This window comes from Tupaia chinensis, unplaced genomic scaffold, assembly GCF_000334495.1.
Source record: "Tupaia chinensis unplaced genomic scaffold, TupChi_1.0 Scaffold000063_1, whole genome shotgun sequence".
Lineage (NCBI taxonomy): Eukaryota > Metazoa > Chordata > Mammalia > Scandentia > Tupaiidae > Tupaia > Tupaia belangeri.
In genome coordinates this window covers 224,435-238,998 of record NW_006159521.1, presented here as the reverse complement: position 1 = coordinate 238,998, position 14,564 = coordinate 224,435, and the positions used below count along the sequence as shown (strand labels likewise).

General features: G+C 39.5%; 1 protein-coding gene across 2 annotated transcripts in view; it reads right to left on the bottom strand.

Annotated features, from left to right (window-relative positions):
- Window positions 1–1,368: 1,368 nt before the first annotated feature.
- The window catches only part of CLPX (caseinolytic mitochondrial matrix peptidase chaperone subunit X), a gene marked incomplete at its 5' end in the record, with an annotated part of 41,044 nt that continues 27,848 nt past the window's right edge, over window positions 1,369–14,564 (bottom strand). For both annotated transcript variants that reach the window (XM_014593186.2, XM_014593190.2), the window contains 4 exon segments: window positions 1,369–2,458; window positions 5,526–5,632; window positions 6,850–6,942; window positions 10,282–10,581. In XM_014593186.2, the coding sequence (XP_014448672.1) occupies window positions 2,368–2,458; window positions 5,526–5,632; window positions 6,850–6,942; window positions 10,282–10,581 (591 nt within the window).

The window sequence follows — 14,564 nt, the reverse complement described above, 5'->3', positions numbered from 1 at the left end:
GAATGGGAATATAAATGGCTGTCTCAGAATAACAGGAAGTCGTAGTTGTTGCCTATTTCTCAACTCCTAAAGTTGTTGATTCCCACTTCTGAGTTTATTTAATTCTCATAATCCTTTTTAAGTGGGCACATTCCCACTTGTTCTGCCAGACCTATCTGGGCTACCACCTTCAGTATCCCCACACCTGGAACTTAACTTACTTCCATTTTTTTTTTTTTTTATTTAGGGCATGTGCACTCACTGGAGAGAGAGAAATCACCCCACAGAGGCCATGCCACACTCCATTCTCCTCTCAGGATTTTGGGTACACATGCATACACACTTTGCATGTTTTTCAAGCTGCTGGGTCTGGAACTGATCCACATAGTCAGCCATGTGGGATCTACCCACCTTAACCACCACCACATCAGCTGACCTAAGGATTTTCAATAAATGTGTAACAGAAACTTTAATGAAACTCAGTGGAGCCTACAACTAGGAGAACTTACTAGAACCTGGGAGTGTCAAGCATTAAACCAACCCTAGAATAAAGCAGCTCACAGGACATGGACCCCTGGGAGAAGGGGCACTGCCGGGGCACTTGCAGTCGGTGCAGCATGCTCCTGTGCCTCGGAACGGACACACCACCACACTGGCTTTCGTTCAGTCTTTTGTTTTATTCAAATGCCAAAACATAAGTTCCAAGATACAAATTGTAGTTATACTTAATTTAAAAACATCAATTATGCTTTGTTAACAACTTCCAAAACCAAATGTAAGTTGTTTTGACTAAAATGCCTCTCAGTTCATTTCTGAAGGAATACCCTTAATATATATTTAGAAGTTATTCCAATTTCCACTCTACAAAAAGGAAAATGATGCTTTAAGGTAATGAATGTAAGTTCTAATATCAAAGACGTCCTTAATCTTAGCCAAAAGGCTGAGAAACAATACATATGAAAGACTTCCTGAGGAAAATGTGAACCATTACTAGGGTAAGAAGATAAACACGTGTTCCTGTTCCATATTATAGCAACCAGGCTTAAACCTTCTACATGAATGCAAGTAAATCATAAGTACCTCACATTCTTTTTATTACAACAAAGAAAGCCCAACTCCATCAGCAGATTTAGAATATGCTAAGAGCTTAAGATTCTCTTTCAAAAAAAAAGTAAATAAAAGGAAAAGTTAAGTCTATAAACCAAAAGTACCCTGGTTCAAGTACTTTTAAATGAAATTGAACTGAATGAGTAATATAGAAACTTGTATCATTACAGATGGAAACACAATGCTTAAAAAAGTACCTGAATATTTTAATATTTATGGAATCAAATGATATAATTTCTATACTTAAGTATGACAAATTCCCTCCCTTTTTAGTTTTGCTATATAATGATGATTAATAGCTTATATGTTAGTGTGAACATATTCACTTTGATAGGAAAAAATATATATTTTCTTTAATGTTCTATGAAGTCAATGAATTAGACAAATGTCCAGCACCAAAAACAAAACAAAAAAGCTAGCTTAGTACTTCAGGTCAGTGTGTTAAGATGTTTTAGTTTAGCACATGGCTGTCACTGTGACTAGACTGCATGCTATTTGTACAATTAGATGGAGAGTCTTTTTCTCAAGATTGAAACTGACCTCGATTCCGTCAACTCAACCATGTACTATTAAGTTGTTGGGAAAGTTATGACATATTTTTCTGTTTTTCTATGTAAAAATATGTCATGACTTTCCCGGAGACCAAATACAATGGATCAGAGATGACAACCAGTTGAACAGGTCAGCAAGAGCATGGGCTTTTGGACTGTACCATCTGGGACGTTAGTGTCATGCATGAGCACAGAAGACTACGAGAGCTAAACAAATCAACAAAATATGGCTCTTCAGGGTATTTTTCCATGAAACTTTTAACTATTTGGAAACTATCTGGTCCAATTTTTAAGACGAATAAAATTCTAGTATTTTCAGGAAACAAATGTGGGTGGAAAAAAGGTAACACTAAAGAATGGTATCCCAATATTCCATTTTAAAGAATTTATTTTCCCATTTGTAGAGTAACATTATTGTAAAATCCACGGTTATTGCAATACCTGGATTGCTTAAAACTCCTAAGAATTCTGTTAAAGCATATTTTTAAAAAACTGAACCAAAATAATGTACATTTTTATCTCTAAACATTGTGTCATTAAAGTCCACATAATGTCCTCTGTATAAATCAATGTGATGTTACAATAATATACATGATCTGATTCTTATCCTAAAGGCTTCTGATCATGTATGATATCCAAGATAGATCCAATGCCTTTAATGTCAGACTGTAGAGACAGTTACGATCCTAAACAAAAGAAGAAGCTTATGTACAGATGGGAGCCTGGCAGCCTAGCTATTTGCTGCATCTGCCTGGCGAGGCCATCCTTCTTCTTCAACTCCTGAGTCATATTCCTCTTCAGAGGATTCTTTTGCTGGTGCTCTGTAATTAAAAACATGTTTGTTTATCTTAGAAACTGGAGGTAAGCATGATTTTTAGACTCAAGATAGTAAATTAATTAGAGGAATTAATTTTCAGCTAGAGGAGCTAAAAAGACCACAAAACAAAAAGTATTAAAATTAAATATTTTTTTAAAAAAGTACTCTTAATATTTTTTGTTTTATTTGTTGTTATTACTTAATTTACTATAGGGCATGTATGCTCAGCAGAGAGGGACAGAGAGAGAGAAGGAAAATGAGAAATCAAGCCACTTGGTTCAGGACTTGAACCACAGTTGGCTATGTGGGAGTCCAGCGACCTAACCACCATGCCATCTACTGGCCCCAAGAGCGTTTTTAAAATTGCCAGTGGGCATGTGCATTCATGAGAGAAAGGACCCTCAATGGGGTGTGGTCACTCCATAATTCTTTTCCCTGCATTTCTCCTTCCTCTCAAGATTTTGGGCCTAAATCTTCCTTTTACATGTTTCCCCACGGGGATCCTGGGCACACACACACATGTGCCTGCTGTGTGTTTTCAACCTTTGGGGGCCAGGACTTGAATGGCAGTCAGTCATTTGAAACCATGGGATCTGGTTCCCCCAACCACTAAGTCAAGAGGCCAACCCAAGAGCACTTTTAATATTAAGGCTGCTTGGCATTATGGTTACGTCACTGGACTCCCACATAGTTGACTATAGTTCGAGTCCACGACCTGGCATCTTAAAACTCATGCCAGGCACATGTGCATACATGCTCAAAATCCTGAGAGGAAAATGGAGGAGACGGAATTGCGGCATGGCCATCCCCCAGGGGGGTGATTTCTTGCTCTGTCTCTCCAGTGAGTACATGCGCCCTATAGCAAAAATCTCTCATATATATATTAAAACTGCTTGGGACCAGTAGATGGCATAATGGTGATGTCACTAGATTCCCATGTAGTCAACTGCAGTTCGAGTCCGAACCTGGTGGCTTAAACTCATGCGAGGTGCATGTGCGTGCATGCCTAGGATCCCAAGAGGAGAGTAGAGAAAAGGGACTGGCGTGGCCATCCCCCCTGGGGGGTGATTTCTCACTTTCTGTCTCTTTCTGGCAAGTTTACGTGGCCTATAACAAAAACTTCTCAAAAACAAACAAAAAAATCCACAACTGCTTAGTGTTGAAAAATAGGAAACAGGTTACACTATTAAGAATTCTACGGGGCCAGCAGGTGGCATAGTGGTTGAAGTGCTGGACTCCCACATGGCCAACTTCAGTTGTAGTACCTGGACCTAGCAGCTTGCTTTTCATCCCCTTGCTTTTCATAACAGGGAACCAGCAGGTGGCGTAATGATTATAACGCTGGACTCCCATGTAGTTGACTGCAGCTTGAGTCCCAGACCTGGCAGCTTAAAACTCATGCCAGACGTGTATGCATGCATGCCCAGAATCCCAAGAGGATGGAGGAGAAAGGACTGTGGTTTGGCCACTCCTCCCGGGGGGTGGTTTCTCACTTTCTGTCTCTGTCCCTTTCTGTCTCTCCGGCAAGTACATGCGCCCTAATCTCTCAAAAAAATAGTAAGTTAAATAAAAAATTATTTAAAAAGAGAGTTGCAAGTAAATTTTCAACATTTTCCTAGGAAATTTTTTACTGAAAAAAATGACAACACAGCATCAATTATCAAGGCTCGCTCTGTCTCTCTCACTCTTGGAAGAAGTAAATAAAAAAAAACTGAAAACAAACCCTTTCCTGGGACCAGCAGGTGGTGTGATGGTTAACCTGCTAGACACTCCCACATGGCCAACCATAGTTTGAGACCCGGACTTGATGGCTTGCTTTCTCACTTAATCTCTTTCTCTGGTCAAATGGAAATGAATGAATAAATAAAATTAAGTAACTCTTTAAAAAAAAAAAAAAAAACTTGTCTTAATAGTCTGTTATTTCAGCTCAAATGCTTGTGATAAAGAAGATGAAACCTAACCAATCTGACTTGGTTCTAATCAGTCAAACTTAGGGTTCAGACCACAATTCCTTTTAAAGACACAACATCATTTAACAATAAAAATCAGTTATGTCTTCCGGGGTAATCAATAAACTGCTTGCAAGGTTATCTTGGAAGTTAAGTTAACATAAAGCATAATATACCTTGTGACTGAGTTAAAGAGTAACCTCACTGTTATGTAGGTAATATTAACGTTAAATACTGCATGATAAATCCGGGGTTAGTAAACATAGCGTGCAAGCCAAATCCAGTGCATTGCCTGCCTGTGTAAATATAGATTTACTGGAGCACAAGCATGCTCATTCATTTATGTATTGTTTATGGTTGTTTTTGAGCCATAAGGGCATGTTGAGTAGTTGTAATAGAGACCACATGGCCTGAAAGTGTTTATCTAGCACTTATGCGAAGTTTACTAACTCCTAGAGTAGATAACGCAGCCAAAGTATCAGATTTATCAGTTAATAAGATACCAATGAAGAGAAAAAATTATGACAGCAAAGTTTTCATCTTGTGAAAGACATAAAAAGTCATTCAAAAATTAGGGAATTAGCAGCAAAGTTCATCTTAATCTCTTCACTTACATTACTTCTATGTCTCTTGATAATTTTGCCTTGGAGGAAAAAGTATACAACAATTTTGAAAATCCTTTCTCAAAAACAAAATACTATTTTGTATAAACCCAAATTAGATTTTTCTGTAGAAAATAGAAGATTACTGCTCCTCTCACAAATAAAAGGATTTTTATGCTGTTTAAAAACAATAGACCAGGAACCAGCAGATGGAGTAATAGTTATACTGCTAGACTTGCATGTAGTCAACTGTGGTTTGAATGTCAGACCCAGCGGCTTAAAACTCACACCGGGTATGTGTGAGTGCATGGCCAAAATACCAAGAGGAGAATGGAGGAGAAGGGACTGTAGCATGACCATCACCCTTGGGGAGTGATTTCTCGCTTTCTGTCTCTCTCTCTTGTCTCTCCGGTAAGCGCATATGCCCTTGTAGCAAAATCTCTCTAAAAATAAATTAAAAAATGACAGACCCATTAACCATGAAATTTCCAATCCGTTCTGGCTTGCAAATAGACTGTACCTGATATATCCTGGTTCCTTTTTTCCTTCTACCACTTCTTTGTCAACCTCCACACAAACAATATCAGAATTAGGGACTTCGAACATAGGTTCTAGTAACAGCTTCTCCTAAAGACATCAAAAGTTAGAAATTAAATGGGAAACACATTAATACAAAGATATTTTCATTCTGTAAGCCACCAACTAACTCCATTCACTCAAGAAATACTACAAAGTCTCTATTATAACACCAGGAACTGAACATTGCAGTCAAGGTAAATGCTTTCATATTCTTTATATTAAAACAGTTTCTAACTAAATTTAGAGAAGTGTATTTGTCCACAGTTCTATTTAGGTGTACATGCACATACAAAGAGAGTATACTTAACATGTCAGATGTTCCCAGAAGCATCTCTAGTTTATTCTCTGAGGAAGGCTACTATTGGCTATCAGGAATGTCATGACGCATTTTTGCACAGACTACCAAATGAGCACTGGTCTCAGGTGCTACAGTACATCTTAAGTTGTTTACTACAGGAAAGGAACTACAGGGGGTTCTGGATTATATTCCCTCTAAAGGAAAACATGGGTGTACATCAAATTTCCTTAAAAATGCCACTGACTCTTCTAGTCCGCATGTGTAGAAATCCATCCTTGATGAGTAACACCTTAAATCTAGGCTCCCAGTAGAGAGTATAGTCTCAGACCACGTGTGATAGATGTGCAGTGCCAATCTAAGTGCTAGCGAGACGAGAAAAGTAACAGCAAGGAAATCCTTAAAAGGGAATGGGAACATGCTCCTGCCTTGGCAGCAGGTACACTAACCCATGGAAGAGCCAGAACTAGGAGGTAGGCGAGAAAACTCTAAGACAAGAGTGAGTAGTGGCAGGAAAATGCGCTGGTCCCTAGGACCTATAGCAAAACAAAAAAGTGTGCGTTCATATCGGTGCTGAAGACCTTAGGGGTAAACTGTCATGGCATCTGCAACTTATTTGCAAACAAGCACACTCACAGATAATGAGGGTTTTAATGGGTCTGAGAAAGGCTGCCAGGGGCTTAGTCAAAAGTACATGTATCGACAGAATGCCCTAAAATTCTTCCTACCAACCTGATTTGCTCTATGTCATTAACCGTATGTCTGTGTCCTTTATTGCAAATATCCTAAAGTTCCTTTTTGGAAAAAAGCAAAATAAAATCTACTGTAACTACCCAGCCCCCAAATAACAAAAGTCAACAACCTTAGGCCAATTCTCTAAATATATTTCCAAATTAAAAAAAGGAAGCTTAATATTCCCAAAACTCAAACCAAGACATAATCTAATTTCTGTAGAATAATGCCAACTTACCATTATGGACCGAAGACCTCGTGCACCTGTTTTTCGTTCTAGTGCCAATCTGGCTATAGCTTTCAAAGCATCCTCAGTGACGTTCAGTTCACACTACATTCAAGATAGAAGAGCTTAGATAATCCTTGATGCTATTTTCCTAATATACCCCATACAGCATTTGATTTCACTACTACTACCTATCACCATTACTGGTCTTCTTATAATCACACAATTTTAGAACTAAAAGGAACTAATGCCTTAACTTCACAGACAAGGAAATAAGTTCTAGTGATTTCAGTAAGCTAAGAGAATGATTTTTAGAAACTCAGACAGGGTAAAAAAAAAGCTCTATGTCTTGACTAATCCTATCTTCTTTTAGACAGAAGTATTTAGACTTATCTCCTAAAAAATCTTCTTTGGATCCCTACAACTACATTTTTTAAAGAATTATTTTATTTAACTTTATTTATTTATTTGTTTTAATTTGACCAGAGAGGGGGAGGGGGAGAGAGAGAGAGAAAGTGAGAAAGCAAGCCACCAGATCTGGAACTTGAACTACGGTCGGCCATGTGGGAGTCCAATACCCTTAACCATCACACCACCTGCCAGCCCCCCAGGACAACTGTATTTTAAAGAATGTTACTAAACCCCCTCATCCTGTACAACAAAGGTAAAACTTCAGACAAGTGCCTCTAAATTACCACAAATTTCAAAATAGTGGAGTTCAAATATTGGGAAATTAAAACACACATACACATACATCAAAATACTTTAGAACAACAGGCATCACAAGATTTTGGTATTAAATAACTTTTTGTTACTAATTTATAACTCTGGAAAATGTAAAATTTAAGTGAGTTAATTATTTCTTATGATGTTTCAAAATCTTGCCTTCAAGAAGCACTTGTTTCTTTTTTTAGGAATTGTTTTTATTTAACTTTATTTATTTATTTTAATTTGACCAGAGAGGGGAACAGAGAGAGAGAGAGAAAGTGAGAAAGCAAGGCCCCAGGTCTGAGACTCAAACCTCAGTCGGCCATGAGGGAGCCAGTGCCCTTAACCACTATTCCACCTGCTGCCCCAAGAAGCACGTTTCTATTAGCCTACAACAGTATCAGTACCATGAATTACAAGTATGTTCTTAGTCCTTGAAGAAGAGGTCTTACAGATTTACATGGACTTTCTAGTATCCCTATGTGTTTCCATATTAGGGGAGGGACGGAACGATGAATCAGATATCTCTGCCCTCAGGTAACTAACAGTCTACTGGTGGTAACAGATTGGCCGAGCAAATGCGCACGGCACTAAGGGAGCACCAAAGTGAGGGCATCTAAATCAGACCAAGGGATGCAGGCAGCCTACTGATCTGAAGTATTGGAACCCACAGGGCCAACTGTGGATCTGGATCCAGGGTGGACCTAAAACACTACAGGTGCACGCCCATGATCCTGACTAGCTAGAGGGCTGAGGGAAGGGACTGTGGTGTGACAGACTGTGAGGGTCCCCCTCTCCTTGTACTCAGTTCTTTCTCAAGAAAGAAATAAACCTAAAATAAGATTGGGGGTTGGCTCTGTGGTGCCACAGGAATAATGCACTGTTCAAGAGAAGCCAGATCCCACATGGTGGCTGTGGTTCGAATCTCTGGTCTAGTCAGCCTGAAAACTTCTGGCCATGTGCATGGCTGCCCAAGGTTCTTGGAGTGAAGGACTAGAGGAAGAGGATCTGTGTGACTGGACCCTGTGCTCATTTCTCTTGCTTTCGCTCTCATGTGTGTGCACACACGCTGTATAATGAATAAAGGGAAAAAAAAGACTAGTTGACTACTGAAGGACTTTATGCAGTGGAGTAAAAGAATTAGCTTGTATTCATTCATTTAATAAATATTAAGAATGTAAAATCTGTTTGCTGGGCAATGTGCTCAATGATTTAAAAATTATACATTCTAGAAGAAAGGGGCATGACTTGAGTCAGTGATGAAGGAGAGGAGTCTGACACTTAAGAGACACCAAGCTCCTGAAACCAAAAACAGCTACCATCTCCAGAGTGACTTCCAGGTGTTTGGCTGCAGAGACACAGATGTAGGAGATAACAATTTACTCAGACGAAAGTATATAAAGTATGGCCCAACTACTGTGGCACAAGTGGTAAGGAGCTGTTGCATGAGGCTGGGCCATGTGGAAGGCCCAGGTTCAAATCCTAAATCAACTTGAACAGGTGGGGCCCAACAGCACGTGCCTATAATCCTAGCAAACTGGGAGGCTGGTGGGGATCACAACTGTGAGACCTTGTCAAAAATACCTCTTTTTCTCCTTCCTCCCTTTTCTCATTAAAAAGAGAGAAAACACAAACACACACACACAGTACATCATAACAGAAGCACTCAGAATATCAAGGTTGAGGACAATCCTTTTGGGATTGCATCTGGCTTAGAGGGACATCATTTCTCTCTACAAATATCCTTGGACTTTATGTTACAATGATGGTTTTAATTCCGAAGAAACAAAGCTAACCCCTAAATGTCTAATATAACACAATGTGTCTTCCTGAGATCCTTATTTAGTGTGGAAAAGGCTGACATTCCAGATGAACAAGATTCCTTTTTACTTTGTTAGGCAAAGTTATATAGAATTTCAATGGCAAGAAAAATACAAATGAAGTAAGTATTAAAAATAGAAATCGCACCTTATCCATGCTGAATAAGGCCTGGTACTGAGGGATAACAGCATTACGTGGTTCAGTCAGTATCTGCACAAGTGTTTTCTCATCTAGACTGTGCAAAGGAACCACCACAGGTAACCGTCCCACAAACTCAGGAATCATGCCAAATTCAATGAGGTCTCTGGCTTCCACATGACGTAATAACCGATCTTTTTCTTCAATGTCTTGGTGAGTGTTTGATTCTCCACTCCGATTGGCAAGGTCTGCAGCAGCTGCAGCCCTTCTGCCTTTTCCCAGATTAGATGGCGTTCCAAATCCAAGATACTGCCAAAGAAATGAGGCATGTTATAAACTGCAGAATCAGCTTCACTAGTAGTAAGTACTTAATGCATGTACTTTGTGTAATCTTTGTACCAACTCTACAGAAAAGGTTCTATTACCATCCACATTTTGCACAGGAAAAGAATAGGCCTAGAGAGGTTAAAGTACCTTGACAAAGGTGTTGTTGCTGAAGTGGCCATTCCAGGATTTAGACTCAGATATGTCTGCCTTCAGAATTGAGAACTTGTAGTAACCAAGTCTCGAAGAATGGGTTTTAATTCCGAAGAAACAAAGCTAACCCCTAAATGTCTAATATAACACAATGTGTCTTCCTGAGATCCTTATTTAGTGTGGAAAAGGCTGACATTCCAGATGAACAAGATTCCTTTTTACTTTGTTAGGCAAAGTTATATAGAATTTCAATGGCAAGAAAAATACAAATGAAGTAAGTATTAAAAATAGAAATCGCACCTTATCCATGCTGAATAAGGCCTGGTACTGAGGGATAACAGCATTACGTGGTTCAGTCAGTATCTGCACAAGTGTTTTCTCATCTAGACTGTGCAAAGGAACCACCACAGGTAACCGTCCCACAAACTCAGGAATCATGCCAAATTCAATGAGGTCTCTGGCTTCCACATGACGTAATAACCGATCTTTTTCTTCAATGTCTTGGTGAGTGTTTGATTCTCCACTCCGATTGGCAAGGTCTGCAGCAGCTGCAGCCCTTCTGCCTTTTCCCAGATTAGATGGCGTTCCAAATCCAAGATACTGCCAAAGAAATGAGGCATGTTATAAACTGCAGAATCAGCTTCACTAGTAGTAAGTACTTAATGCATGTACTTTGTGTAATCTTTGTACCAACTCTACAGAAAAGGTTCTATTACCATCCACATTTTGCACAGGAAAAGAATAGGCCTAGAGAGGTTAAAGTACCTTGACAAAGGTGTTGTTGCTGAAGTGGCCATTCCAGGATTTAGACTCAGATATGTCTGCCTTCAGAATTGAGAACTTGTAGTAACCAAGTCTCGAAGAATGAATTCTGATGAAAGTAAAAACTATAAATTGAAGTCCCTTTGAAGTCAGATAATGAAATTGTAGGGTTTATGCAAGACCTCTAAGCAAGTATAGTTCCTAGCAGATTTAAGAACTGTGAAAGAGATAGTAACTTTTTTGAAATCCAAGTTAATTCTGTAATACTATAAACCACAGTACTTCCTATAAAACAAGCAGCCTTGTAAGAAAGTTTTTCACAAGTGTCTTAAGTTCCAGCTAAACACTCCATGATGAGGACCAAGCAGTGGCACAGCAATAACACAACTAAGTTTGTGTCCTGAGACTGCCCTGAACACACTGGTCATGCATGTCTGTCTGTGAGCTGGGCCAGGTGAGACAGGGGGTGGAGGATGGCGAACGGACCCTGCTGGGGATGCCTCTCTGTCTCTTATGGAAGAAACAAATAAATAAACAAAAAATACGCATTCTATTAAAATCATGACTCGAGGCTATACACATCAACTTCTGAGTTAGATAATTTTGATGTTATAAAGATGACATGAAATACGACTGCTAATTCATCTGAACAAGGTTGGGTAACTAAAGGTGTATGGCTCTTGTTTCAGTCAACATTAAAGAAACTATATTCCAGGCAACTGTCAGAAAGTTTACTTTTGACATGTCTTACAGCTTTTATCAAAAGTACAAGAGAAGCACATGACATGTGAAAACACAACGTAAGGTAAAAGTGCTTTCTAAGTATTGAAAGTTTATGTTCCCCAAAATTCATAGGTTGATATTCTAACCAAGATCAGAGATGGGGCCTCTTTGGGCAGTTACTAGTTCATAAAGGTAGAGGCCCATAAATGGAACTAGTGCCCTTACATACAAGACCCCAGAGAGACCTGCCATTCTCCTATGTAAGGTGTAGTGAACAGATGGCCACCTGCAAGGAAGCAGGTCCTCCACCAGACATTGAGGACCTGCTGCTAGGGTCTTGATCTTGGACTTCTCAGCCTTCAAAGCTTTGAGAAATACATTTCTGTTGTTTTAAACCACCCAATCTATGACACTTTGCTATAGCAGCTTAAAGAGATTGACACCACTCCTCTAATTTTTTTTTTTTGAGGTTTTTGCTATAGGGCGCACATGCTCGCCATAAAGACAGAGAGATAAAAAGCGAGAAATCACCCCCCAGGGGGGTTGGCCACACCGCAATCCCTTCTACTCCATCCTCCTCTCGGGATCTTAGGCACACATGCACACATGCCTGGTGAGCTTAAGTCACTGGGTCTGGGACTCAAACCATGGTCAGCTACATGGGAGTTCCGCAACATAGCCATTATGCTAACTGCTGGTCCCCCACTCCTCTAATTTTCTGAACTATGTACTTGGATAGTCAGTACATAGGAAAGCAAAATATCTTTCTTCTTGTTTTGTTTTTTAAATCTGCTATAGGGTATGTGTATTCACAGGAGAGACAGATGGCGGAGAGAGAGAAAAAGTGAGAAAGCACCCCCTCAGGAGACAGCCACATTACAATCCCTTTTCTATTCTCCTCTCAAGATTTTGTGTGTATGCACACACATATGCTTGGTATGTTTTTCGAGCCACCAGGTCTGGGACTCAAACCACATAATTGACCATGTGGGATTTGGCCGCCTTAACCATTACGCCACTGACTGGCCTAAAAAATATCTTTCATTCAATAATTTAAACATTTATTATAGATAAGCATACATAGTAATATATATATATATAATTCATTTTACATAAATATATTTTTATATACAAACAAACATTTTTTAATCATTATTATAAAACACTGGGGTTACCTGCCTACAAATAGCCCTTACCTTGAAGAGCCTAATAAAGAGAACGCATGAGGGCATTAAAGTAGAAGTATGATGATAAATAACTGCTGGGTGGCAGTGAAACAAAAAAACAGATCCATGTTTTGGGTAGAGAAGACCAAGAAAGCCTTCATAGTAGGCTGGCCCCATAACCTAGGGGTAAAGAAAGATGGATCCCACATGGCTAACCAGGGTTGGAATCACAGGCCCAGCGGCTTGAAAGCCATGCCAGGGACGTATGCTTGCATGTCCCAAATTCTAACAGCATGAAGAAACAGAGAAGGGACTGTAGCATGGCCACACTCATTGACAGGAATTGTGTTTTTCTTTGGTGAGAGCATGTGCCCCTGGCAATTTATAAAAATAGCTTCATAGAGGAATTGACTAATAATTTAATAGTCTTGAGTCTTATAGATGAACAGGTAATTTTGGCCACTGGAATGAAGTCTGAGAGGGTATCAGCAAAGGCAAAAAGAGAAAAACGTAGGACTACTCCATTTCTTTTTTTCTTTTTTTTGGAGAGGTTTTTGCTATAGGCACGTGCACTCACCAGAAAGAGAGAGGCAAAAATCAAGAAAAAGCGAGAAATCACCACCCAGGGGGGATGGCCATGCCACAATCCCTTCTCCTCCATTCTCCTCTCAGGATCTTGGCACACATGCACACGCACCTGGCGTGAGTTTAAGCCACCAGGTCTGGGACTTGAACTGTGGTTGACTACATGGGAGTTCAGCAACATAGCCATTATGCTATCTGCTGGTTCCAGGACTACTCCATTTCATATGATTGGAATACATATATATTACTTAGTGTTGTACCTTTGGCTTTTAATGAGTGTGATAAAAATAATAGCCACATTGATTTTTGAATCCTCTATAAGAGCATTCTTCGAGAGTCTCACGTCTGTCTCCTTTTCATAAAGATCTATGTGACAAATCTGTTTCTCTCTCCCAGAAACCTCGTATACTTCCTGTTTCAAGTTTTTCATTAAGTTCACAACTAAATGGAGTGACTTAATTCCAAATAAGTCAGAACTATGACCGAAACCTTCTTTCTACATGTGTGATTGCTTTTCTGGCTTTTTTTTTTTTTTAATTTGCCAGAGGGCCTATGCACTCTCCAGAAAGAAACAGAGACAGAGAAGAAGCATCTCCCAGTAGGACAAAGTCACACCGCAATCCTTTCCTCCATTTCTTCATCCAGTCAGGATTTAGGGCATGCACATACCCACACAAGCCTGGCTTATTTTTCAAACCCTCTGGGACCAGGTTTCAAACAACATGGTCACCTGGCTATGTGGGATACAGCTCCCTTATCTACCAGGCCTCAGGACCAGCCACTAAGATTACTTTTAACTGCTCTGTTCTACACATTTCTAGCTTCCAATTCCTTTTGGAAGTACAAAGAAGTATTAATTACAGATAAATATCAGAACATGGTCCCTGCCTTTAGTTACAGAATTTTAGGGACCAGCAGATGGTGTAATGGTTATGTTGCTGGACTCCCACACAGTTGACTACAGGTTCAAGTTCTAGACCCAGTGGTTTAAAACTCACACTGGGACACTGGGTACATGTGCATGTGTGTCCAAAATCCCAAGGGGAGACTGGAGGAGAAAGGACTGTGATGTGGTTATCCCCCCAGGGATGATTTCTCGCTTTCTGTCTCTGTCTCTCTAGTGAGTACATGCACCCTACAGCAAAAATCTCTTAAAAAAAAAAAAAAAAAGAAAGAAAAAAAATTAAAAATCCATGGTATCTGCCTCACACGCCCACATACAAAGAAAGAAATAATTTCTCTTTTCTAATTTGGCAGGCTAATTTATGCAAAATTTTGATAACAAGAAAAACATGAATTTAAAATTAAGTATGAAAATGTATGTTTTCTTGCTATTGAAATTCTGGG